The following is a 25574-nucleotide window of genomic DNA, read 5'->3' as shown; positions in this document are numbered from 1 at the left end:
TATTTACATGCTTCATGAAGTGGGAAGAAGTAAAAATTCCCTTAGACTGGTAATCAGACCTCCGGTAGTATTCAGTTACTGAATCTAATTAAAGGGGAATTTTGAAAGACAGTTTTCCTAATATAGTCATTACTAACTTTTTGTATAATTAACTGTCCAACCTGGTTTTCTTTTGTTTTGTAAGGTTAGACGTTTTTCCCATGCAACTTAATTATTCCAAAAGTCACCAGCTTTAGGTTTTTGGGAATTCACATTTCTAATGACCTAACCTGGACTATGAACTAGGACTCTATCTTGAAGAAGGCTCAGCAGTGCCTCTATTTCCTGAGGTGCCTCAAATGATGGGGGATGCCAGTACCTTCTTTGGTGAAGTTCTACTGCTGCACCATTGAGAGTGTCCTCACCAACGGGATCACTGTGTGGTACGGCAACACCTCTTCTCGAGAGGGAAAAGCACTGCAGAGAATCGTGAACCTGGCCCAGGAGATCATTGGCTGTGGTCTCACCGAGATTAAACAGCTCTATGAGGACCACTGCTGTGGAAGAATTCTGGCCATCACAGAGGACAGTCGCCACCCTGGGCCCCACTGCCCTCAGGCAAGAGATACAAGAGCATATGGACACTTACCACCAGATTCCTCAATATTTTCTACCCACAAGCAGTGCGGTTGGTGAACACACTTGGCCATGCCCCTCGGACCACACCTACACCATCTACTTCACTGTAATTTTATTTATTGCAGTCATTGTTTACGTCTGCATTGTTTACTTTCGAACTATTTACTTGTACATTGTCTACTGTGTGTTTGTATATTGTCTTGATGCACTGTCTGCACTGTTTTACACTTTTTTTTAACAATCGAGAGACTTTCTGTAAGAATTCCATGGTACCTGTACATGTACCGGTTACATATGGCAATAAAGTTCAAGTTCACGTATAACTCATGTTAAATCCCTCAGGTTACGCAGAGCACATTTCTGGGCCTGTTTCAGTGACGTAACCCTTCTGACATCCAATATTGATGTATTCCCTTGCGACAGCAGGCCAGACTGCAGGTGTAATGGACTTCGTGTCTGTCTGGAGATGGCTTTGTGTGGCTCGGGGCTGGGAGTTTGCTGACAGACAATTGAATCCCAATTTGTCTGCTCTGGGGATGATGTCTACGCTTCATGCATGCTTTACATAAGCTTTTGCAGTACTGATAATATATGCCTAATAATATGTGCTTCTTATCAGTGGGCTTCAACATTTCAGAGGCTGTCTTGGTTTTAACAGTAACAGGCAGTAGGTATGAGAGATGACTTCAGTGATGGCAAAGCCAAACATACAACAATACAAACACAAGTAGAAAATGTGAAGTAAAATTTGAAAAATTGACTGTGGAATATTTCCCACTCTTGTTTAACATCTTACTGCTAAAGTCATTACAAGATTTTCTGGAACTTGCTAGACTTATTTTTATAAATGGTGCCAACCACTTCTGGAAAACATTTATGCAAGTGAGGTCAAACCAAGGATAGTGCTTGAGTGTCAAATTGCTCTGCAGAGGGACGAAACTGTTAGATGGTAACATGAGCTGAATGACTTACAGGACAAGAATAAGCACAGGGATGGCTAAAGAAGGACAGAAGGGAGGCTGTCAAGTCTTGTAATCATCTAGCAGTTTGTTAGCATTAAAGAACGTGATCATCAAGTCACATGAAGCTGTTTACAAGACCCTGCTGAACATGAGGACACTATGGCAATATACCAGCCAGCACAGAACATGCACAGAAGTAAAAGTGCCATTTTTCATGTAAAAAAAAACAAGCTGATCAATCAGGGAACTGCTTCATGACAGCATAACAGACACTAGCTGCCCTGTAAATTATGAACTTCATGTTCACTCTATCAGCAGATTAGGGTTTCATTCTGTGCTTAATTGCTTAGTTTTGCTGATAGTCCCAATCACAAAAGTATCACTTGTCACTTGTAATTGTGAAATTGGCAGTGTCACTATTAGAATATTATCTCCTTCTAGAGTGGGAAAGGAAGGACCAACTTTCTCAAGCGTGGCATTACCAGAGATTACCCAAACTGAAGAAGCATGTCAAAACCACATATTAATATGTAAGATAAGAGGGAAACGTTTAGCTTTGACCCTTAGTCAAAACATTAGAGAGGAAGATGCTGCAGCACAATGGGAGCACTGGGGGCCTCAGACAGGTTATCAGCATTCAGTTATGGCTCTTGGGGTTTATCAGCCTGTACAGGATTTGACCAAATCGGATAGTGAATCAGCAGGAATTCCAAACCCTCAAGAGAGCAGAATTGTTTCCGTTTATGATTTCGTTTAGATGTATATCCAATCTTTAGGGTGTCACAGCAGAGGAACTCTGCTCATTAGCATTTTGCTTTGATTGAATTACTCTGTTAGGTTTGGATTGACTGGTGTGTTTCCCCCATTTTGCTTTTGTCTGCTCAGGACTCCAAGGGAGTCATTTCCCCGAGTCCAGCTGCTATGTGGCAATTACATTAATCATACATGTGCTTTCTCTGCCAGCCTTAAAGCTAGGGCTATAGTGGTGATGTGTGCAAACACCAGGGACCAGCAGCATGGCTGGAATTGTATTGCCTATTAGCCAATAAAAGCCATATCTGTTGAAATGCAAATGTGTATTTGCCCAATATTCATCTTGGTGCCTGAATTATAAACTATTTCTTAAAATATTGGCCTGTTTTGCAAATTCCATTTTTGTGAAAGGATTTCCCCAGCAATGTGTAGGGTCATTTAAATATTCTGCTAAAACAAACAGCACTAAGCATTATGTTGCTGCCTCTGCTCTCTTAATTTCTTATCTCTATTTAATTTCAGTTTTCTTTCCTTTCTTTGATTTTTGTCTTGGTTACTGCTTCTTCTTTGTTTTTGGTTTTCCTTATTTTGAGTTGATTACATGGGGACTTATAATCTGTTCAGTTGTTTACCTTGATGTATTGTTCCCCTTGTAAATCCTCAATGTTTTGAACCAAAATAATCCACAAATATTGCTTTTGTAATTATTGTGTTAATAAAAAGCAGGATCCAAGTAAAATATAGCATGAAGCCTTAGTCGGTGTGCATCTGGTGTCTGAAGTGATTTACAGTGTGGACCTAGTTTCTGAAATTATAGAAATGTTTTTTTACAATCATGCCTTTGTTTTTGAAATGCCTTATCTTCAGCCTTGGTTCATTGTCAGATGAGTGTCTGTGCTTGAATCAATCACTCCAGTGCTTACTGTAGGCATATACAGATGCCACTCTTAACATCTCTGTTGTTGTCCATGGGTTGGTGACATTTATTAAAAAATCTGCACAGTGTGTTTTTGAAAAGGAGGTATCTTTGATATTAAAAAAAAATTACATTTGTTTTTTTTTGGCACTAAAGAAGAGCTTATAATGCAAATAGCTTGTAGGTTTTTGAAGGAAATTCATATAAAGTGGTGTAGGTTTCTTGTCATGATTACAGTTTTAATTTTTCATATCATATTTACAGTATAAAATACTTCTGGTGTTTTGGGCTCTTGTATATAGCATATTGCAAATAATGCAGTTTAGCAAACATTCAAGCAGTTCCAAATAGTTTTATGTATAACAAAGTTGGCCTTTATCTGTGACTTTTGGAAAGTTTTGGAAGGATTATTGTGATTAAACCTGAGGTCTTATTTAGGCTTTCAAAGCATTTCTAAGGAATGGAAGATGTTTCTGTTTCAAAAGATGTAGTTAAAACAGTGGGGTGAGTTCATTTGTGTTAAGGAGAGAACTTTTGTTTGTCTTTTTAATGTTTTCACTTTATTTTTGTATAATGTAAAATATTCCAATTTTTTTTAAAGAATTTCAGCAGAAGACTGTAGTATATACTTTGTAAGCCTTCATTCTGTGGCTTTCTTGGGTAGGTATGATTCCATGGTGCTGTTAGACGACTGATCGGGAATGTGTCATGCTGTTGTCTAGTGCGATCGTGCTCTAGCACGACATAGGAGTTAATGGAGACAGTTATGTAACTTTCAACTTAGCTTATGTGTAAAACATTTAGATCTTGCACTCCAACCTGGAGCTCACAGCTGGCAGTCCACTGAAGCTCAGCAGGTGTGACCCTAGTCTGTACGTGGATGGGAGACCTCCTGGGAAAAACTAAGGTTGCTGCTAGAAGAGGTGTTAGTGTGGCCAGCAGGGGGCGCTCACCCTGTGGTCTATGTGGGTCCTAATGCCCCAGTATAGTGATGAGGACACTATACCGTAAACAGGCGCTGTCCTTCGGATGAGGCGTAAAACTGAGGTCCTGACTCTCTGTGGTCATTAAAAATCCCAGGGCGTTTCTCAAAAAGAGTAGGGGTGTAACCCTGGCGTCCTGGCCAAATTTCCCATTGGCTCTTACCAATCATGGCCTCCTAATAATCCTCATCTATGAATTGGCTACATTACTCTGCTCTCCTCCCCACTGAGAGCTGTTTTGTGGTGAGCGTTCTGGCGCACTATGGCTGCCGTCGCATCATCCAGGTGGGGCTGCACACTGGTGGTGTTGGAGGGGAGTCCCCATTACCTGTAAAGCGCTTTGAGTGGAGTGTCCAGAAAAGCGCTATATAAGTGTAAGCAATTATTATTATTAATTATCATTGATGCAGTACACTTTAATAGTGTTTTTCTTTCTTATAGGTTGTTGCATAGTGGTTTCCAGACAGTGGAAACGTTAGACAGGGCTGAGGACAGAGTGGATGAATCCTTGTGATCACACTTGGAATATGATAGTAAAGCTTTTGGCTTTTAATTTGTATATGCCTCTGTGTTCTCTGTGTTTCTCCTTTCCAGATCAGTAAGAGAGCACAGACCTAAGTCTTAAGACCGCAGGAATGAAAAGTCAAAGATTCTGGCACATAATCATCTTATAGAGGTCCTTTTCTGGGAGGAATAACGTTTCACCCAGTTGGAGGGATAAGGGGATCGGTGGGGACTGGTGTAGCATTTCCACGCTTCTGGCCTGAAGGTACCAGATGAGAGATTTTCCTGTGCAACTCCTCTTACTGTCTTGAGAAGAAAGGATTAATTTATCTCCACCGTGGGCTCTGTGAGTTCTTGGTGTCCCTCTTGGGGTTCCCATGGCTACAGTAGTTTTGTCTCTCCTTCCTTTTGGCCTCAACTATGTTTGCATGAGAATTTCCAGTTGTACAGTTTGCATAGCCTGGCAGGCGACACTTGTAACTCTGGTGATGCTTATTCACCAGCAAGTGGGTTACACAAACAGAGCCTGGCTTGATGATCAAAAAGCCTTTAAATGTTAGTGAATATAAATAGTTGAAAGTAACATATCTCATTGTTTTTAAAGCATCATGTTATTAATAGTAAGAAACCTAAATCTTTTATTTGAGTGAAAATCATTGTTCCAGTTCCAGCTTTCTTTAGTAAATCACTTTGAGAGATGATGAGCTTTTGTCATCTTTACACTGCACACTAAAAGTAGTTTTCGTTCTGTGACCTTTTTTCCTTTCTTTATATCTGTTGTTCAAGGTTTTTATTCTAAACAAGGAAACCAAAGCAGGTACAGTGCTATAGCATTATAATGTGTGTGCATCTAGTGCAGTCTCAGTTATAACATGGAAAGGTTATTTCTTGCATTTATTACATGAGTATGACTCAAACATTTTGATATAGCAAAGCACAACAGACAGCAGAATATGAAACTTTTCCTGTTCTAATGAAACTCAGTGTGGTGGACATTTTGCAAAAACCAAAGAAGAAAATCAAGAAGTGTTTTCAGGAGATGCACATTGCAGAGTCTGCATTGTGTGGATGGATGGATGAAAGACTAAATTATATTTATGGTACAATTGAATCCAACGTGGGCTGAACAGGGAAAAAAACAGTGCACTGAAGACTGTGCTCTTTGTTTGATTTCTATAGGAACATCAACAGTGAGTCCCAGTCCAGAATAATACTGTGAGCACATTTAAAAACCACTTTGGAGATCAGCTTGATTTTAAAGCAAGCATGGTATTGGCTCTGACACTTGAAGAGACATTAACCAGGTTTCTATATGTGGGTGTGGAACAAATGGAGATTGTAAAACATCAGAATAATTTAGATTTTTTAAAGTAGTACAGTGATTACAAATGAAAAATAGTTCGTAGTTAAAAGTTCTTGGATGCATCTATACTGTAAAATCTTTGGATTAAGCAGAGTTATACTACAGGAATTTGTATGCTGGAAAAAATATAAATGTGCCAGAGAAGCAAGTCTGTTTATAACATAATTCACAAAAACATCTCAAAGATAATTTGTTTTAACCGGTTTATCTAACAGTAAGCATCTGATTCAGTAATGCCTCTGGGTAGCTGCTTGTTCCAGAATAGGGTTGGCTTTGGTCTGGATTTTCTGGCTCTGGCTCTGGAGCTTCAGCAAGTGAGATCCAGCTCTGCCTGGCTCTGCCTCTGGTTCTGGATCTGAGCAGGAACCCCAGCTCTGGAGATTACCCGACTCTGGAGCCGATCAGGAACCCCAGCTCTGGAGGTTACCTGACTCTGGACCTGATCAGGAACCCCAACTACAGCCTGGCTCTGGCTCTGGAGCTCCAGTTTGCGATCCAACTCCAGTTTGAGCCTCTTGGTGTCTGTTCCACATGCCAAGAGCCCCATTGTGTAAAGAAATACCTTCTGTTTTTGGCCAGCTACAATTTATACTTTTGAAGAAAAGACTTTTCAAGACTGAAAAACTCCAGTGCGTGCAAGATATTTAAAAAGAACATTTCTAAATCAACAATGTTCTTATTTTTACAATTAAAAAAAATATTGTGTAAATCTTAAGTATTAAGTATGTAAAGTGCATTTTCATTTAATAGTATAAATGGTAGGCTACATGGCGAAGCAAGATCTTTTCCTTTGTCTCATTGTCGTTGTGACGTGTACAGTCTTGTTTTGTCTTCTGAAAGTGAAGCTCACCTTCTGCTCAGGATCGCAGGGCATGTCTTAGCTTGTCCACTGTCGTTTGAGGACTTCTTCCCCTTTGAGTCAGTAAGGATGAGCTGGCAGTGCTGTTCATACAGAAGACTCCTGTGAAATTAGCAGTAATGAATGCCCTTTTTCTGACCCACTTCATATTCTTCAGCCAGATGGTTTGTGTGATTTGAAGCTATACAGATTTCACAAGGTGTATTAATTGTGCTTTTTGTCTACCTACACACATAGCGCTTTAAGCTCATGTCACACCAGGGCGCATGCTTCCCAGCACCTCCTGCAGCAGAACGCAACCACTGCCGCTTGGCACTTTTTCCCCTTTGTTGCTACTCGGGACTCTGTATGTTCTAATATAGTTGCTGGAACACATTTACTGTATGTTCATGTTAAAGTGCACTCATCCTTTATTGTTGGCAGATGACTACATTTGTTCTGGATCGGCACATTACCATATACTTTGAGAGTAAATTAGATTTTTTTCATTATAAAAGGTAACTGCAGCAAGTGAGTCTTTTACTGTGGTGCTTAGGATTGCACAGGGTTGTAGCTGTTAATTTCAGGATTTGAAACTGTGAAAATGAAATTAATAGGATTTCCTACAAGTTGTGAGAAGGCTCTTCATTTCACTGTGTAAAGTCAATCTGGTTCTTTGGATAAACAATTGACTTCTGACTTGAATATTAATGTGTGGTGAACACCACCTAGGGCCATTTCTTTGAAGCATTAGAACAATACTCATTAGAAGACTACATGAAAATGTGAATACCACTCGAAGATTAAAGATCGAGTCATACATCAGCGAGAGTGACCATCTGTCTTCACCCTGGGTTCAGCTTTGCAATCAGTGTTGCTGGATTATTGCTGCAGTGACTGTAGTCCTGTGCCAGTGGGCTCACTGTGCTCTGTGTTATAAGCTACAGGGATGCAGGATCTGTTAACCAATGACATACAGTATGTGTATTAGTGATGAACAGACTTTTTCATATTAACATTTTTAATTTCTCTGTTGCGCCAAGCAAAACAACTTCAAGAGAGAATTTATCTCAGTACAGTCATTAGGTATCATGTGGTAAGCATCATAAAAAAGGCGTTCATACCTCAATCTAGGAAGCAATGAAAACTGCACTTTATAAAATTAGTTTATAAAACAGTTTTTACCAATTAAAGTGTATAAAACGTCATATAATGCAGTTATTAATGTTGATATACTGTGCTGCTAGTACATTGAATATTGGAGATTTCTTCATATCCTGTTTTTCTAATGTACGTAACTGGTAGGTTATTAATAGGGAATTGCATAAAATGATGCTACACTGTAATCTTAAGAAGAACAGTACACGCACCCTCTTAACATTTTTTTTCACATAAATATGTTTGGAAGACTATTGATCGTGGATAAAAGGCTGTCAATGTAGATAAAATATGAATTATTGCATATTTTACTCCAAAATTAGCTTAAGGTTTGAAATAGCGTTTCTGACTGTTCAGCATCCTGCCTAATGCTCCTAAATGTCTTGAAAATCCATATCCTGTCTCCATCTCAAATTTCAGCATGGTCTTGGATAGGTGCCCATCAGCCCAACATGTTACTGTAGCCCTAGAAAGATTTAGCATTACAACTTTGCCAGGAACTGAATACACCTACTGACATAATGCAGTTAGTGCCTTTTTTTGACTCTTGTTGAGTGACTGGCATGAAATTGATTAAACATGCGTTATTTTATGTGTATTAATTAAATTCTGCATCTGATGAATACATAAGACCTATTCTTGAAATAAAAGGGTCACATTAATGAAATACAACAATGAAATCCATGGACTGGAAGGAGAAATGAAAGGGTTGAAGATAATTTCTTTGTGCTTGTAATCTTTTGAACAGTTGTACACTATATACCCAGTATGCAACAGAAAAAAATTCACCCTTGTGCACCAAATGTTCAAAGTAAATATTACAATCACATTTTAAAAGGAACATTACGTCCCCATACGTCCATTACGATGTCTGCACGCAACTTGTTGGGTACTTAGTCATTTTGCCACTGTCTCTGCTCCTCGCGGAGATCCTCAGTTGTTCTCTGACGCAGAACATGGATATGTTGTCTGTCAGTTGATAATGTTACGCTAGAATGTTCTCCAAGCAAGCAGATCATTTTCATGCCACCCGAGCTGCAGTCGTGCTCCTGACGTGTGGGTTAGCTCTTCCTGGAGTTCAGTGCTGTAGCCCCGGCAGTCTGGATCGGACAGATGTGGTGGTTTGGTAAGGTCACCAAACCGCAGCTCAGTTCTCATTGCGGTCAGTCTCCGACTTCCAGGTTGCGGCCTGTTCGTTTCTTACAGAGAGGTGGCCTTCAGGGTGTTGTGTATATACAGAGCAACATTAGATTGTTCTTGCAGGAATTATAATCATTTTTTGAATGGCTGTCCTAATCAACTATTTTTGGTGATTTTAACTCATGTTGCATATAAATCTACATGCTGAGCACTTGGTGTTCTTATGACTTGAGCTCAGGGAACAATGCCTTCAAATAGCCAAGCGAAACATGATGATGATCTTCTCCTGACTGTTTCTTCTGGGTTTTAAGGGGGCAGTGCAAGTTGGCGGCTAGTTCACATCAGTCTGAACTGCACAGTTTTTGGTAACAACATTTTAAACAATGAAGCTGCTCTAAATGAATGTGATTACGTTTACACTTGTCACACTAGGTCATTACTAGTCCATTGCATAGACACAAATTGGCAAGAGATGTTTGCACTTCTGTACAAATAAATACAGTGGTTCTGTTTGGGAACCACATTTTTGAGGAATCAGCAGTACTTATACGAGGAAGGAAATGCACCAGATTCTTTTATCATTTTAAGTTAGGAAAATAATATAAAAATAGAGATGAGAGAGAATCTTTTGTTTTAGCAAATTTAGCAGATATTTTTAGTCTGGAGTTATAAACGGTATTAAAACAAGTAGGTAGTCAAAGGATATCCTGAAAACATTCCCAAGTAAAAACACAAGACATTTTTAAGAATACAAACAGACAGCAGTGATACGGATCACGGATTTGTGTACCATGATACATTTGAACTTTGTTAAACAGTGGCGTTGTCATCCTGCTCGTGCCCTTTGCCTAGCTGTGGTGCATCTCTGCCGTCTGCGGATCATGTTGTCTCATCTGTGACCTCTGGCGCTCACTGGCGAGGTTAACAGCTGTGAGGTTGGGATGAGGGTCAGCACCTCCAAATCTGAGGTCCTGGTTCTCTCCCGAGAAAGAGTTGCTTGCTGTCTCCAGGTGAGGGGGGAGTCAGGGTCTTGTTGAAGAGTGAGTGTGGAGGGTATTTATAGATTTAATTCATAAAGCATTTATACAGTGGTTTTCAGATCTCAGATCAGATTTAGGATCTCAGAGTGCTTTATATTTAAGAGAGGGTCTGCTTCACGTGCGGCAGTCGTTGTGAGCCAGCAGCCTCACTGCACAGCTAATCAGATCCAGAAATGAGAAATGACTTCAGTTGAATTAAGGGGAATCTTAGGAAGGTTAAATTGTGGCACCAACACCCTGTTGTTAACTCCCATCTGAACAGTATGCAGGACCTGTACCTTCCAGTCAGTTTCAGTTGTTTTTCTGATACTATGGTCAAAGCAGTAGAATAAAATGTTTTTTTTTACTCTCACCTTTAAGTGCCGTCACATCATGGTAAACAACCTCTACAACAAAAAATGTAAAATGAAAATGAATGAGCTTCTTTTCAAGATTTTAAGTTCTGTGATTTGCCTATTCCCCCTTATGTTATTAGCTTGACATGTTAGGTAGGAGGCTGGTTTGAGTAAATGATAAATTTTATTTGCATAACTTTATTTTTAATTTATTTTCTGTCCCATCTCATAGAAGACTTCCATGTTGATTCTTCTCTTCTTTATAATCACAAACTTCATACAAGTAATTCTTTCTTTGCTCTACATTGGAATCACAAAGGAATCCTTATTTTTTCAAAAATTAAAAATGGTTTTGGTTTTTGCTCAATTAATGATGGCTTACAATTGCAATACAAACTTCCTGATTCCTCTTTTTTGTGCATTTCTGCAGTGTGTAATTATAGTGTCCTCTGGGAGGTGTGGTTGCTAGTAAGCCTCCTGCAGTCTGTTTGTCCTGAGGGGCAGAACAAAGAGGTCTGTTTCCTGTATTCATGTCTTTCATGTAAACCCTCAGCATTGGTTACTCTCTGAATAGAGACAATACAGTGTAAATTCTGCTTTTAAAAATGCTAATCACATTATCCACTATCCACAGCTTTTCTTCACATAATAAGTGTACCTGAGCACTTGTGCACTCCTGTGTCATGCAAAGCTAGCCCGTAGCCCCCCGTACTCTGTCTAATCGTTAAGTTATGGAAGGAGGACGGATTCACCCTCTTTGTCCATTATTCCTGTTCTCACCTGGTGCTTTTGCTAGATGATAAACTGTGATGTTGATTCTCACACTGACAGTAGCTGATGTGGTTGGCTGGTTGGTTTGACAGCGGCTAAAAAAATACTGGCGCTGCCTTTCTGTCTCTACATCCCTCCCCTGCCCTGGCATGGGGCTCTCTTCCGCTCGGCTCTGTTCTCCCAGCGGGGCCATGGAGGCTGGCACTGCCATCACCAGCACGGGGCTTTTCTTGTAACTCCCCTTGGCTGGGGCACTGGATGGACTGGAGATGGATGAGGAAAGTTGTGGGTTGGGGGAAAAATTCTTGTTACCTATTTCTTATGTTTGAGGAAACAAAATCTAAAAATTGGTTCACAAAGAAAAAGATTGAGACTTGTTCTTTCATTCAATTAAACTTTATTTGTCATTATACTTACAGGGGTGCATAGTATAGTGAAAAGTGTTTCTCATTAGTCTCTCAGGTGCAGATCTCTCGCATTTGCATGTTGTGATTATTGGGTAAGAAGTAAATTGGAGGTATTACAACACGTTTTGATTGAGATTTGCCCTGGTTGGTGAATTGCGTTTGTGTTTGGGGAACCTGTTCTTTAGCACCTGAGTCATGTGATGATGTAGATAGATAAGACTTTATTGATCCCAAAGGGAAATTGAGGTGTTACAGCAGCCTAGCCCAAGACAAGCAAAAACAGACATCAGAATAGACCAAAAACTAAAATACGTACAGTAATACAAAATAAATATAAAATAAATACATAGTTAGGTGTGTGCAAAATATGCTCATAGTCACTGTAAAAAAATAAAAAATAAAAATAATGTGCAAAATGTGCATAGGTATATTCAGATTGAGTGTCCAGAAAGTACAATGGAGCAACATGCTGTCTATAGACGAGCAGATGAAGGGCTAGCAGTCCTAGCATAGGGCAGTGTTGTACACCCTGACAGCTGCCAGGAGGAAGGACCTGCAGAAACGTTCACTTGAACGCCGTAGCTGGAGCAGTCTGCTGCTAAAAGTGCTCCGCTGCCTAATAGCAGTCCCATGAAGCGGATGAGAGGTGTTGTTCATGATGACTGTGAGCTTGGTCAGCATTCTCCTCTCAGCCACCACCTCCAGGGGTCAAGTTTATTGATGAGTTTTTTGAGCCTATTTGCATCTCTTGTCATGGTGCTGCTGCCCCAGCACACAACAGCGTAGAAGATGGCTGCTGCCACCACTGATTCATAAAAAAATGTGTAGCAGTGTTCCACACACACCAAAGGACCTGAGCCTCCTAAGAAAATAGTCGGCTCTGACCTTTCTTGAACAGGTCATGAGCGTTAACAGACCAATCCAGCTGATCATCCAGGTGTACCCCTAAGTACTTGTAGGACTCTATGTCCTCACCCTGGATGGAAACAGGGTTCAGCGGAGACTTATTCCTTCGAAAGTCCATGACCATTTCTTTAGACTTGCTGGTGTTTCGCTGGAGATGGTTAAGATGACACCACTCCACAAACCCAGTAATCAAGCTCCTATATTCCTCCTCCCTCCCCACTAATGCATGGGTTTGATGATGTGGTCCTCTTATTCTATTCCTCATTCTGACATTGTCCTGCTCTGCTCACTCTCCTTCTTTATGGATTACAGTGAAAAATGTGAAACAAGGTGTCATTCAATGCCATGAAACACAATTCATTTTCTAAAGCTCGTCCTGCTTCACAGCTGAATCTACTGTAAAAAGCTTTCACAGAATGCGCTCTCTGACATGGAAGCATCACACTCAGGCCCAGTGCATCGTGTTGTCTTCTGGCAACAGCCTTCTTGGCGCCTCCTCCTTGGTCTGCATGTCAGTCTGAAACCCGAGTGTTGCTCGTTAAGTGCTAATGAGGCGAGTGCTTGGGGACAGTCTCAGTTTTACACCCTGCCAGTGCGGTGCCTGGTGGTCATGAGCTGCTTCACAGGAGCCATGGAATGTCTTCCCTTCAGTCACAGAGTCCCAGAGCCGAGTGCTTCACGGGGGAGGAGCAAGAAGAAAAGACAGGCAACACTGTGTTTAAGGACCAGCAATCACTGACTAAACTTTCCTTTTCCACTCTTCTGTCCTCTTTTCTGTTTATTTGAGGGTGTCTTGTGACAGTGCATGTAAGCTATGCCAAATCTCTTCATTTAACTATTGACGCTTCACATGGTTTGGCATGTTGAATAATGTATTTATCATGTCCCAGTACTATACTCTTATAAAACACATACTGTACCAGGACTGCTAGGATAGTGTTCATAATTCTTGGAGGCAAAACAAATTTGGCCATGCATCTTAATTTGTGTAGGAAAAAGAAGAAGAAATAACACAGTATAAGTATATGTATACAGTAGCCACTGTGGTTAATGGATATTGGGTGGCACAGCAGCACATTAGTCAGCAGAGCTGCCTTGCAGTGCTGGGGCTCTGGGGTCAGTTCTGGACCTGGGGTCCTGTCTGCTGTCAGTGTGGTGTTTGTATGTTCTGCGCGTGTTTGCATGAGTTTCCTCTCGGTGCTCTGGTTTCCTCCCAACATCAACAGACACAGTAGTATGTTAATTAGCTTGTGGAAACTCTGGCCCTGGTGTGAGTGTGTGTCTCTCTGTGTCTGCTTTTCACCTGTTATTTGCCGGGAGAGACTTTGGCTCCCCAGCGACCCTGAATTGGATGATGCAGTTCTAAAATATGGTTTAAAATGTAGACGATATATTTACTGACATAAGAGATCTTTGAGGAATAAGACTCTCACCTAGAAACAAAGAAGAAAAGAAATAGAAATAACTTGGTGTGTGCAGCAGTGTAGCACTAGTAGAAGTACCTATATTAATGACTTTTGTAGTTAATGTCCAGTAACTCATGAAAACATTAAAAAGATGCTTAATGAGATGAAATGACATCTTAAGTTTGTTCATTAAATTTGAACTTTCTCAAATACAACAAAGTAAAATTTTCCATTGCCTCCATACCTTTTGGGAAACTATTGGATGTGCTGATATGTTCACATTATTTCAGATTGTGCAAGATGATTTTGTTTGCTTATTATTTACATAAATTGTCCAAATCTTTGAAATGGGAAAAAAGTGAGAGATGGATTCTGGCAGCACAGTAACATTATTGTTTTTGATTTAAGTTCATCTTTAATGACTCATACCTCTCTTTTTTTCCTCTGATAATATAAAAATATTTTTTTTTAAATTTGAGACAACCTAAAAAATGCAAAGTTTATGGTACCAATAAACCAGCTGCTGGATAAAGCACCGAGGGAGAGTGTAATGGCTGTGGTTCGGGGGTGAGGGGAGTTACTGTGCACTGAGAGGAGACGGGGAGATTGATCAAGAACAGCAGAGAGACTAAGAATGGAACTGCACCATCTCCTCTGCATGACACACTGACACCACATTGACTGCTCGCGCAACATTCCTGCACACATTTGTGAGGGAGTTCAACGCTAAATCACTGCCATTAAAGAAATACATTATTAAAACATCACAAACTCATTACATTTACACACATTACGCATATGCCTTTTTTGGCTTTAAAAAGAAGACATCATTAAAGATTCATGTATTTTAAAATGGGGAATAATCCTAAATTCTATTGTTACGTATATAATAAAGAGGAATGTGGTTTATGAGGGGGGCTTAACTGCAGTATGTTGGGAGGATTAAGTAATACAAGGTAATATTTTAAACCAAACATGGCCAGCAACAGCCCAGTTCCTTCAGATACAAAGTGTTTTTCTGTTACAGTGCAAATCAAACCCAGATGGTGCTATTTTAGGCCATTTAAGCCATTCACTAAGAATAGCGATTCAGCAGTCTTAAAACCTCTGCTTTAAAACTTAAATGTTAAAATAGAGCCCTTGACTATATAAGGAAAGTGTGATACTGTTTTCCTTCCCAACCTCATTTTTGTAGTTGTATCATTATCAATTAGTGTAATAAAGTCCATGAATTCCTGCTGTAGCCTGCCTTCAGCCTCATGTACAGAAAGAAATCTATGAAGTGTTTCTCTGTGTTTTACAGTGTTTTTAACACTATAAAAGCAACTAATTTTACACAATAATAAACACATAAAACAAAACATAAAAAAAACAAATTTCCAAAGTGATTTCTGCAGTTTTCTGTAGTCCAAATTCCTTGTATTTTTTTCTCTGCTACTGTAAGATTATATTTGTATTTGAATTGACATACGAGGAGTTTTTCCCATATGCCTTAAATATCTTTCCCTGGGTGAAGTTTTGTCAAGCTGGAATGTTTTACAGCACAAAGCATCTCTATGTTGTAGATACCAGCTGCTCTACAGTTGCCTGACATTCGAAAGTATCAACAAATTGAATATTTGTTGACAGGCTTTCAGAGCTTTTAGTGGGAGTTCTGAGATTTGGTTTCTCACCTTAGTTTACCAGCATTTTTTTAGATTTGTTTTAAAAAGTTAAGTTCAGTTATTATAATTTTCAAAAAATGAAAACAAAATAGAAAATTCGTTTCCATGCTGGAAAAATACCCTTGAATACTTAATTTCAGGTATTCATCTTTGAAGGAGAATACTCATTGGTTGCTGTACAATAGTGTGGAATAAATGTCACGGGTGTGTATTATGATCCTGAAGTCTAAACATTGCCCATTTTGTTTTTATATGCGTTTTTGAGGGAACAAACTAATCAATAGCAGTCAAATGTATGTGAACAGCAGCTTGAGAAAAGTTGCCTTAATTTTGCAATTAGGGCTTTCATGATGTAGCTTATAATAAATTACTTTTGCTATGTCTGAGCTTTTAGTGCTTATTTGACCTGGGGCTTGTTCTTATTTTTTATTGTTTGCTAATCAGCAGTTTCTGTAGATAACACAAGTGGCAGTTGTAATCTGAAATATTTGTTTTATTAATGGTTGTATGGGCAGAAGACACCGAACATCACAGACATGATAAAGGGAGGGTTGAGGCTCCTTATTATCAAGGATGTTGTGTAAAGGACAAGAGGGTGGGATTTTAGTCTGTTTCACGAACTGTTGACTCAGCAGGATAAAAGTATTGAGAAATGAAACCAAAAGGTGAAAATGTTAAACTCTAGAATGTTAAGAAACAACTGCAAGTGTCTTTTATTGTGTAAATTAAGCTTCATATATTACGAAGACCTTAATTTGTGGTATGAAATGCTGCACTTGTTAAAATATATGCATTTAAAGTATTAGTTGGGGGAAAAAAGAACGTTCATCAATCATTAACTTTAGGCTGTGATGAATGCCAACTAAAGGTTTGAAAGAAAGTGGAATCAGAGTTGTTTCTGCCATGGTCTTCTAATGTCTTCTGACCCTCCCAGTTTAATGCAGCCCATTCCCAGCTGCTGTCAGCTCATTTGTGTCCCTGGAATTTGTCGAGTGCAGGGTGTTGCTCTCGGTGCCTGCTGTCTCCGATGCAGATCATACTTCCTCCACAGTCTCAGGAGCTTCCCTTTGTTTCTTCTGGAAGATTCTCTTTTTGGAGAGAGATGTTGGGAAATATTCTGATATTTTTGTCAGCTGGTTCCTTTCTACTGCTTTACTTGTTGCGTCACTCTACTCTGTTCTGTGGTTTACAACATAGGAAGTAAAGAAAGGTCTGTTTACAGGAAGGGAATACACTGTCATGTTACTGCAATCCCCTATTGTAGGCTACCAGTTCTTTAACAGAACACAGCGCTCGAGATAAAGGTTACATCGAAAAACAATTCTTCAGAAACTTTGACTATTAACCATTCAAAGTTTTTGTGAGCTTTTTATTGTATTTACAATCCTCATGAATATATTTAAAGATTAATATTTTCATGTTACGTCCAGTAAATATACCTGGCAGCGTAGCTGTGCAACCCTGTGGAAGGGATTACTGTGTGTGAGAAGCAGGCAGATACTTGTGGGTGAAACCACACGCATCTGACTCATGTTGCCTCTATATTCTGCATATTCTGATCTTGAGCAGGCAGAAGCTCCTGCTTTCCGCCCCCAGGTTTCTGCATGTTCCCTCAGCAGTTTTCACCTTCACTCCTTTTCTAAGTCAGGTTCCTGCAGCTCTTGCCTATGAATTTCAAGATGTGCTGCATCACAGATTTGTGTTTTTAACATCACATACTGTATGAAAACTTGAAAGAAAGTTTTGATCTTTTCCTCTGCTTATGTCCGTACTTCCTTTGTCAGAATATTCTTGATCATGGGTGCGTCTGAAGTCTTGTGAAACTAGATTGCATCGCTTAATTTTTTCATGGAATTTTGATTTTTGTCGGACATAAAGTGAACCTGAATGTGTGCTTGAACTTCTCACATATTTCAAGAATAACATGAAAGTCTAGTTCTGAAGAAAAAAAATGCATGTCATAAATGAAAGAAATTAACTTTGACTATGTCTGTATTACTTTAACAGTTCCTCCCGAGAACCACTGTGAGAGTCAATCCACTGACTTATTTGCTGATATGATTTCATATATCAGGTCTTAGGCTAGTTGCATAGTCAGCTAAACAACCACATAAAATCACTTTTGCTTTGTGTTTAGTGAGATGGTCCCGATTTCACACAAGAAAGACAGAGTAAGGAAGTCAGAAGCGAGAGTCACTATCGTAACATGATATGAAGTACTGTACCTTAATCTGTACAGGTAGAGTTCAAAAATGGTTTACAGTTTTAAGAATACAAAAGAGTTTAAATGAAGTAGATAGAATGAGGTAAGATGGTTGTGGAATCATTGGATTGGATGGTAATAGTTTAAAGATATTATACTTGAGGTGCAGAACAGACTTTCTTCGGGTATAAGCAAATCTGAAATTGGAAACCTGTGGCTCCTGTGGTTTAATATAGGGAGAAAGAAATACCTTATAAAGCCATTAATAAGGAACAGGATCTCTTTAAAGGAAAGGAATTTCATAAGCTTCTAGTGCAGATCAAAATGGATAGTAAAAATGCTAAGAGATGGAAAATATTGTGATAGAGGTTAAAAAGATTTTTTGGTATTACAATGTCAAAAGAATTGTAAAAGATGAAGTATTGCAGAGATAAAAGGGGAATTAATATATTGCTCAGGTGTTCACTAAGGAAGAGAGACTTTGATCTATAATAGTATTAGAACAGAAGAGGCAGATGCTTAACAGTGGCTTAAGGAAAAACAGGTCTTAATTAACAAACTTGTTAGAAGTCTTTGGACAAACAACAGCTGTACTACAAACAGAGCATATGATACGGCATATTATGGTTGTGGGAATGACACAAAGGATTATAGGATGTGATTTACCATCAATTGGAGAGATTCATACCATCCGCTGTCACAATAAAGCCCAATCCATCATTCCAGATCCCAGCCATCCCAACTACAGCCTGTTCTCCCCCCTGCGCTCCGGCAAGCGGTACCGGACTGTTAAAACACAGAGCACTAGACTCAGGAACAGGTTCTACCCTACTGCAGTGCGCATCCTCAACAGCTAACTGCAGGGCCTCTTTTTGCATGGTTTGCCATGTTTGTTTTTCACTGCTACATATTTATTGCCCCACAACACTATAACATGTTATTATTTATTATGTTTGTAATGTACTCTCTACATTGTGTGGTGTTGTCTGTGTACTGTGTATGTCCCGAGAGATCCATGCAATTCTGAATTCTAATGTACGTGTACATATGACAATAAACTCTGCATCTACATCTATTAAGGTTTTCAAATAGTTCCTTATAAAATATTGGTTCTCAAATTTAAGATGTCAGCTATTCAGAGAAGTGCATGTATTTGGATTAAGACCTGTTTAATGCCTAGAAAACAAGTGTACATGTTATAAACAGAGTGCCATTGGTCCGAAACACGATACTTTGTTTTTAGCAGCCCTTGTGTCCACTCCCGTGTTAGTGCGACCTGTATGACGTAGCTACTGTAAGTACGTAGGCTGCGTATTTGACGCATAAACTAATTTTATTAAAATAGAAAATATGAAAACATGCCTCAGGCTTCCTGAAACCGATTAAGTAAATTACAGATGAAAATGATTTTTAATTATTCAATTTTTAATTCCCAAATTTTCAGTGCACACAATACATTTCCAGGGTCGTCTGGCATACCACCTGGGGGCTCTCTGTGTACCTGTACCACACTTTGAGAACCACGGTTTTAGACAGACAAGACTTTTGGACACCTGGCAGATGACATTTATATATAGACAAGTAGAGAGTTATGTGCAAGTAGAAAAAACTACAAGTACAAATGACCAGCACTTTGAAGAGGTTACCGATGAAAAAGATTGTAGTGTTTATGTTAACACAACATTTTAGGTAATGGTAAAAAGGCAAACAGAACGTTAAGATATCTAGCAAAAGTTTTAGAATTTAAAATCAGAAATATTGTATTTAAAGTGTATAATGCAGTGGGTAGTGTCTTTTTAAAATATTCTGTTCAGGTTTTGTTGCCACAATACAAAAATTAAAGTCTAGAAAGTATAGTATAGTTTTTTTGTTATGAACAGAGAACACTATGAATGGATTTAAACTAATCGTAATTCAAAAAGGCATTGACTAAGTTACCCAGTGAGTTTATTCAGTATCAGCAATGAAACGCACCAGAGGACCCAAATTGGATCTAAGGAAAAGTGCCTTTTCAAAAAAGAACAGGGCACACTACTGTACAAAAGATGTTGTGCATTGTGACCGTATCAAGTTATGTTGACACCACCACCTTTTTTAGGAGAGTACTAAACCCAAAATAACTGCTAAAAACATAAGCTAGATGGGACTTGGTATATGTTCGTATAATATTTTTCACTCTGCATTTCTAGAAATAGTCTAAAGACATGTGCATATTTCTGTGGACAGTGATCATGTGTAATTTGGGCCCTTGAAGAAACTGGTGTGGGATGCCACACAAGGTATTTCTCTCTTTCCCAAACTAAAGGTGACACATCAATGAGAAGTACTGTGCCTAGGGCTCAGGTTGATTCATTAACTGTTGTTATTGTATCAAATTCAATACCGCTTTTCCAGTTTGTATGGCGCCTTAAAGAAAGCATAGTAGTTGGACATCTGCTGCTTGCTTGCTTGTTTGTTTGTTTGTTTGTTTGTTTCCTAGGATGCATATCATCTAGTAGCATCATAAAGCTCTTACATAAGTCTTTTGTGATGTGGCAAGCATCTTATAACTAATGCATGAGGTACGCTGTTCATATGAGTCAAGACTTCCTAGGAGCAAGACTCTATACCTGCAGGGCAGTTTATGTATGTAATATGTTAATATTTACTTCATATGATTTAGGAGCTGGAAAACATATTTCTGCATATTTCATCAATATGAAATATGGTTTTAAACAGAACAGAGTCTGATCATTGGGTTGTGTGTGCAGTAAAATCTTTATTTCTGAACCCCTTTAATAGTCGGGTTTCAGAAAACCCCGCTAGGTGTTTTAAAACAAGCCAAGCTGCCGTCGTGTGGTAGGAAGATCTCTCTGGGGAAATAGATGTATGAGAGAGAGAGGTTTGTTTTAAAGATGTCTGTGAAGAAGATGACAAATGAAACATTAAAGTATTTAAATCCAGTTTTAACCTTCAACTACTGTGATATCTGAAATGCTTTCTTTTCCAGAGGGCAGGATTACTTTTTTTCTTCAGTGGTGCCTGAATTCGGGGCTTTTATAAAGTTTGGCTCATGATCAAACAGATGCAAAGCCAAATAGTCATCACTATGTATTATGGTCTGCAGGCCGTCTCTGTGCAGATCACATACTGTGCTTAATCTTTAGAAATATGGAACATCTAGCAGGGAGAGAGAGTAGATCAGCTTTTGTGCATCTGTTGTTTTTTAACAACAGGAACACGTTTTTAATTCTATGAAGAACAGGGGCAAAATGCCACAAGGTTGCTTTGCACAGTATTTGTCGTAAAACCTTTCCCAAGTTCCCAGTTGTCTAGTAATATGCGTCTGTGGATTTTAAACTGTCTCAAGTGTAGGAGAACGATCCCTTGACCTCTGCTGTCGCTTGCTGTGTCTGCAGATCACCTGAGCTCCAGTGGCACGTTGTCCTTCAGACCCATCAGGGCCCAGACGGCCATCCCCACGGCCCACGTCATGCCCTCCACCTCCGGCTCCCAGCTCGGCACCCCTCTGTCCGGGAGTGCCTGGAGCACCTGCCTCACCTTGCCCACGAGGAGGGCGGACCCCCTGGACAGCCCGCTGGACATGAAGGACCCCCGGCCGCCGCGGAGGTGGTCCTCCCTCACGCGGCTGAGCGCCGCGGACCGACACAGTCCCAGCTCCAAGGGGGAGACGCAGAATCTCACAGGCGGATCTGTGACAGATCAAGCCCAGCTGTACAGCTGCCAGCTAGACCACTCGCACCGGGGCATGGAGCCCTTCACGCTGGAGGACCCCCAGAGTCACCCCAAACTCTTGCCCATCTCTGGCCCCAGGTGTAATAAGTACGCTAACAGCAACAAAGCCGACATCCCCCTTCCTTCTCCTCTGAAGCCCAGTTCCTTAGACCTGACCTACAGTGCCTTACCTGAAAGCAAAGCAGTAGCTGGCCAGCAGGCCTCTGGGCAGAGGTGTCTGCCTCTGGGGCACCAGGCGATGGGGGGTTCGCCGATCCAGCCAGCTGTGAGAACTCAGATGTGGCTCAGTGAGCAGATGCACTCCAACCCCGTGGATTACAGCAGGCCAGCTCCGCAGGGCCTGTGCGCGGTGGCTGCCTGGCAGCAGGAGCAGCAGCTGCAGCGCCTCCGGAAAGAGGCTGAACTGATGGAGGTGAGTGGGCTGAGCGAGACACGGTTTCATGACCACTTGTCTCCCCCTAGTGGACAAAAGCCGATATTGCAGTAAGATCTTCCTGCCTTGCTTGTCACTTGCTGCATCGGAATATCTGGTGTTTTTAGGTGTGACTTGACTAGTCGGCATCACAACCAATCAGAAAGCCCAGAAAGTAATGAAATACATTCACTTATTTAATTGTTTTTTAATAGTTTTCAATGCGGTGTGGTAGTTAGCAATGTTGCCTCACATGTCTTGGGTTACCTTCTGGGGGAAGTTGGTGCTTGTAGATTTTTTCCAGGTGTTGTGGTGCTCAACAGCAGTTCACCCCAACCCTCTGTTAGACTAAACAGTTCATAATCCATGGCAGAGAAATACATTCATAGACAAAATGTTTTTTAAACTACTGTGTTACCATCTGAAAAGCAATATATAGTACTTTTAAAGAATTGAGTTGGTAAATAATACAAAAATATATATTTTCCAGCTCTGTGCATTTTTGTTCTTAACTATCTTTTTGTGATTTTTATTTTGCAACATGTCAGCAGCGCTAAAATAAAGAACATTTAAACATGTTACAGTAGAGCAAATCACAGAACATTAATGAATATTTCTGTGCCATTAGCACCTGTGGATTCAAGTGTTAAAAAATAGATTCTTAGGTCCCGGTGTATCACAGTGTCCTTAGGTCCCGGTGTATCACAGTGTCCTTTGGAAGATATGGCACACCTCTTTGGGTGTTCATGTTCATTGAAACTGAATTGAGAAATTGACACAGTTGTTTTTATGTGGTGATATTTATATCTTGAAAAAGACATCCTTTTACCTTCTCTTCTCTCCAGTAAGAAGGCAAGGTTTAAGGTGTGTATTAAAAATTAACATGGCTGCCTGACAGTTAAACCATTTTGTTTGTTGTATATCATGCTCACTAAGTTGTTTCACTAAGCTGTAGTTTCATACTGGAATGCTGCATAAGAGCAAGCAGCTTTGTTAGTGCAAATCTTTCTGAAAACTTCAGAATACAATTGTCTTCATACCCTATTTCACATTGTAAATTAAGAATTTTCAAAGGCACTCACCACAGAGGGCAAGCTTCAAACTGAGACTCATTTACCCTTTTTACTAAATAATACTGGACATAGAAATCCAAGCTTTATTTTTTTATATACATTTATTTAAATCTATGGAAATCCAAGCTTATTTATGGGGGATATGCAATATATTTTATGAATTCAATTCAGTTTTTTACATTTTGAATGGTTTGGAAAAACAGATTTCACATCCTAGCTGTCCAAGAGGATGGGCTTTGTTTTTGGAGCGGGAGGGTGTTAAAGATTGCCCACCCAAGCCAGAGTGAAGCTGACTGCTTCCTCTTTATTTAAAAGGCAAATCCTTTTGCTAAAAATAAATAATTAAGTAACATAATTGGTAACATAATTGTGCCAAAAACCTGAGCAGTGCCGTGTATTTTATTTTTTATTGCATCGAACAAACATCTACATGCTTAAAATAGTAAAATGGATGATTATGTAAAATACAAAGATAACCACATGAATCTGTGAATTTACATGTAGACATGCTGAACATTTGGCAGGTTATGCCTTTTTATTAGAATCACAGTGTTCCAATCCAATACCGATGAAAACCAAATATCATGCTGGCGACGTGAGCACTATGGAGGCTGACACTCTGGAAGACGTCTTTAGCTTCTTTGTTCCGTCAGTCATCAGGCTCATTGCTTACCAGTAAATTGGACTTCTTCTACCTGACAAATCCCTTGTTACTGAATTTCAGTGTATTGCCAAATGAATGTATATATAACATTACAGCTGTGATAGTAGGTAAGGGATATGATGGAAACTTTTGAAATCCAATTCAAGAAATAAGTTGTGTAAAATGCATTGCGTTACCGTTTAGTGAGGTGTACATGCCAGGTCTTCAGGAGGTTTGTTTGTACCTGGAGTACAAACTAGTGTACTCACTTCGTGGAGGAGTGCACCTTGCTCAGATGTCACCTTTCATGAGAATGATTGCAGACAGGAGGAGGTTATTCGGCTTGTCTAGCAAATGTCTGTGATAAAACCTCACACTGTGCAAAAGAGCTTAAAATGCCTTCCAGAAGCGATACATTAAAAAAAATCTTTTTACTTGCATTTAATGACATACTTATAAAAGCAACGAGTATGTGAGTAGGCTGGGCAGCGTGGCAGTGGGTGGAGATCAGTGCACAGTGTATAACACACCCAACCAGCAAGGCTAGAGGAAAGTAGCAGTGCTGCAGTCGATTTCAGCAAGTGCCTCAGATAAGAAACATTTCTCTTATGTAACAAGAAAAATATGAGTGAGTAAAGTTTCAAGGTCCTACACATAGATTTCCTGTGCATAGGGAAAATGTGCAGTTCTTTAAAATGTCAGTGGTCTCTGAAGCCTAAGGGTTAGTTTACTTTAGTGTAATCCACTGTTACTCTAGCATTCTCTCTTATACAAGGGTTGTATTTTACAGCCATAACATCTGAATAATACAATATGTTACTACACAGGAACAGGAACCCGTACATGTTTAATTGAGAAATGTCACTATATTTCAGATCTCATCCCACATAAAATAAAGAAAAGATATAATGTGTGATCCCTATTATACATTCATACATTGACTGTTGTAAAGCAATTGTGGACATGGTATTTAAAAACACACATAGCCTTTCAGGATAAGAAGAAAACTTTTAAAGTGACCCCAGGTAAGTTAACGTGATTGATCACACCGTTAGGAACTGAAAAACTGAGCTGTGTTTATTGTACTAAGCCTCTTCAGGTGATTTCAAATACCATCCGCTTCTCAAGCACTCCTGCAGTTCTGGCTCAGCAAATGGTTCTGCACCTTGTTCTGAACATTAAGTGACTTGGATTAGGACTATGGACTGCTGGGATCTCATAATTCTTGGCTTGCCCTGCCTATGCGAATTTGTTGAAGATCTTATCTGGAATGACCGCCATTAATTTTACTTCTTCATGTAGTTATCATCTTTTACCACCAGAGGGAGCCCAGCACACCATTTGTCATTTGGTCACTTCCTCAGTTCTAGTTGGGAACATAAGAGGTAAGAGATAAGATGAGATCCCTGTATTGATGATATACAATTTCTTGCATTAGGAATTTGTCTTTTCCCATATCCCAGCTTGCTCTCCATGAGACACACAGACAGGGAGAGAGAAGCTTGGGGTCAGAGCGCAGGGTCAGCCATTAATACGGCACCCCTGGAGCAGTTGGGGCCTTGCTCAGGGGCCCGATGGAGTAGGATTCCTCTGCCAGCCACGGGATATTAACCGGCAACCTTCCAGCCACAGGAGCAGATCCTAAGCCACTGCTCCACCCATTAAAGCCACTTAGAGATTTTTGTTTGACTTTTATTGATGTTGCTCTTGTGAGCAGTCTACACAGATAGACACTTTTTTGTGT

At 39.8% G+C, this 25574-nt stretch overlaps 1 protein-coding gene across 5 annotated transcripts in view; it reads left to right on the top strand.

Moving 5' to 3' along the window:
- The window catches only part of cep85l (centrosomal protein 85, like), a 92663-nt gene that overhangs the window by 25337 nt on the left and 41752 nt on the right, over nt 1-25574 (top strand). For 4 of the 5 annotated variants that reach the window (XM_069195590.1, XM_069195600.1, XM_069195594.1 and 1 more), the window contains one exon: nt 21366-22114. In XM_069195590.1, the coding sequence (XP_069051691.1) occupies nt 21366-22114 (749 nt within the window). Of the gene's footprint in view, nt 1-20504; nt 20593-21365; nt 22115-25574 lie in introns of those variants that run through there. The other variant, XM_069195596.1, reaches the window with a different exon arrangement.

This window comes from Lepisosteus oculatus, chromosome 2, assembly GCF_040954835.1.
Source record: "Lepisosteus oculatus isolate fLepOcu1 chromosome 2, fLepOcu1.hap2, whole genome shotgun sequence".
Taxonomy (NCBI): domain Eukaryota; kingdom Metazoa; phylum Chordata; class Actinopteri; order Semionotiformes; family Lepisosteidae; genus Lepisosteus; species Lepisosteus oculatus.
The sequence above is the reverse complement of the archived record's forward strand: the minus strand, read 5'-3'. Positions and strand labels throughout refer to the sequence as shown.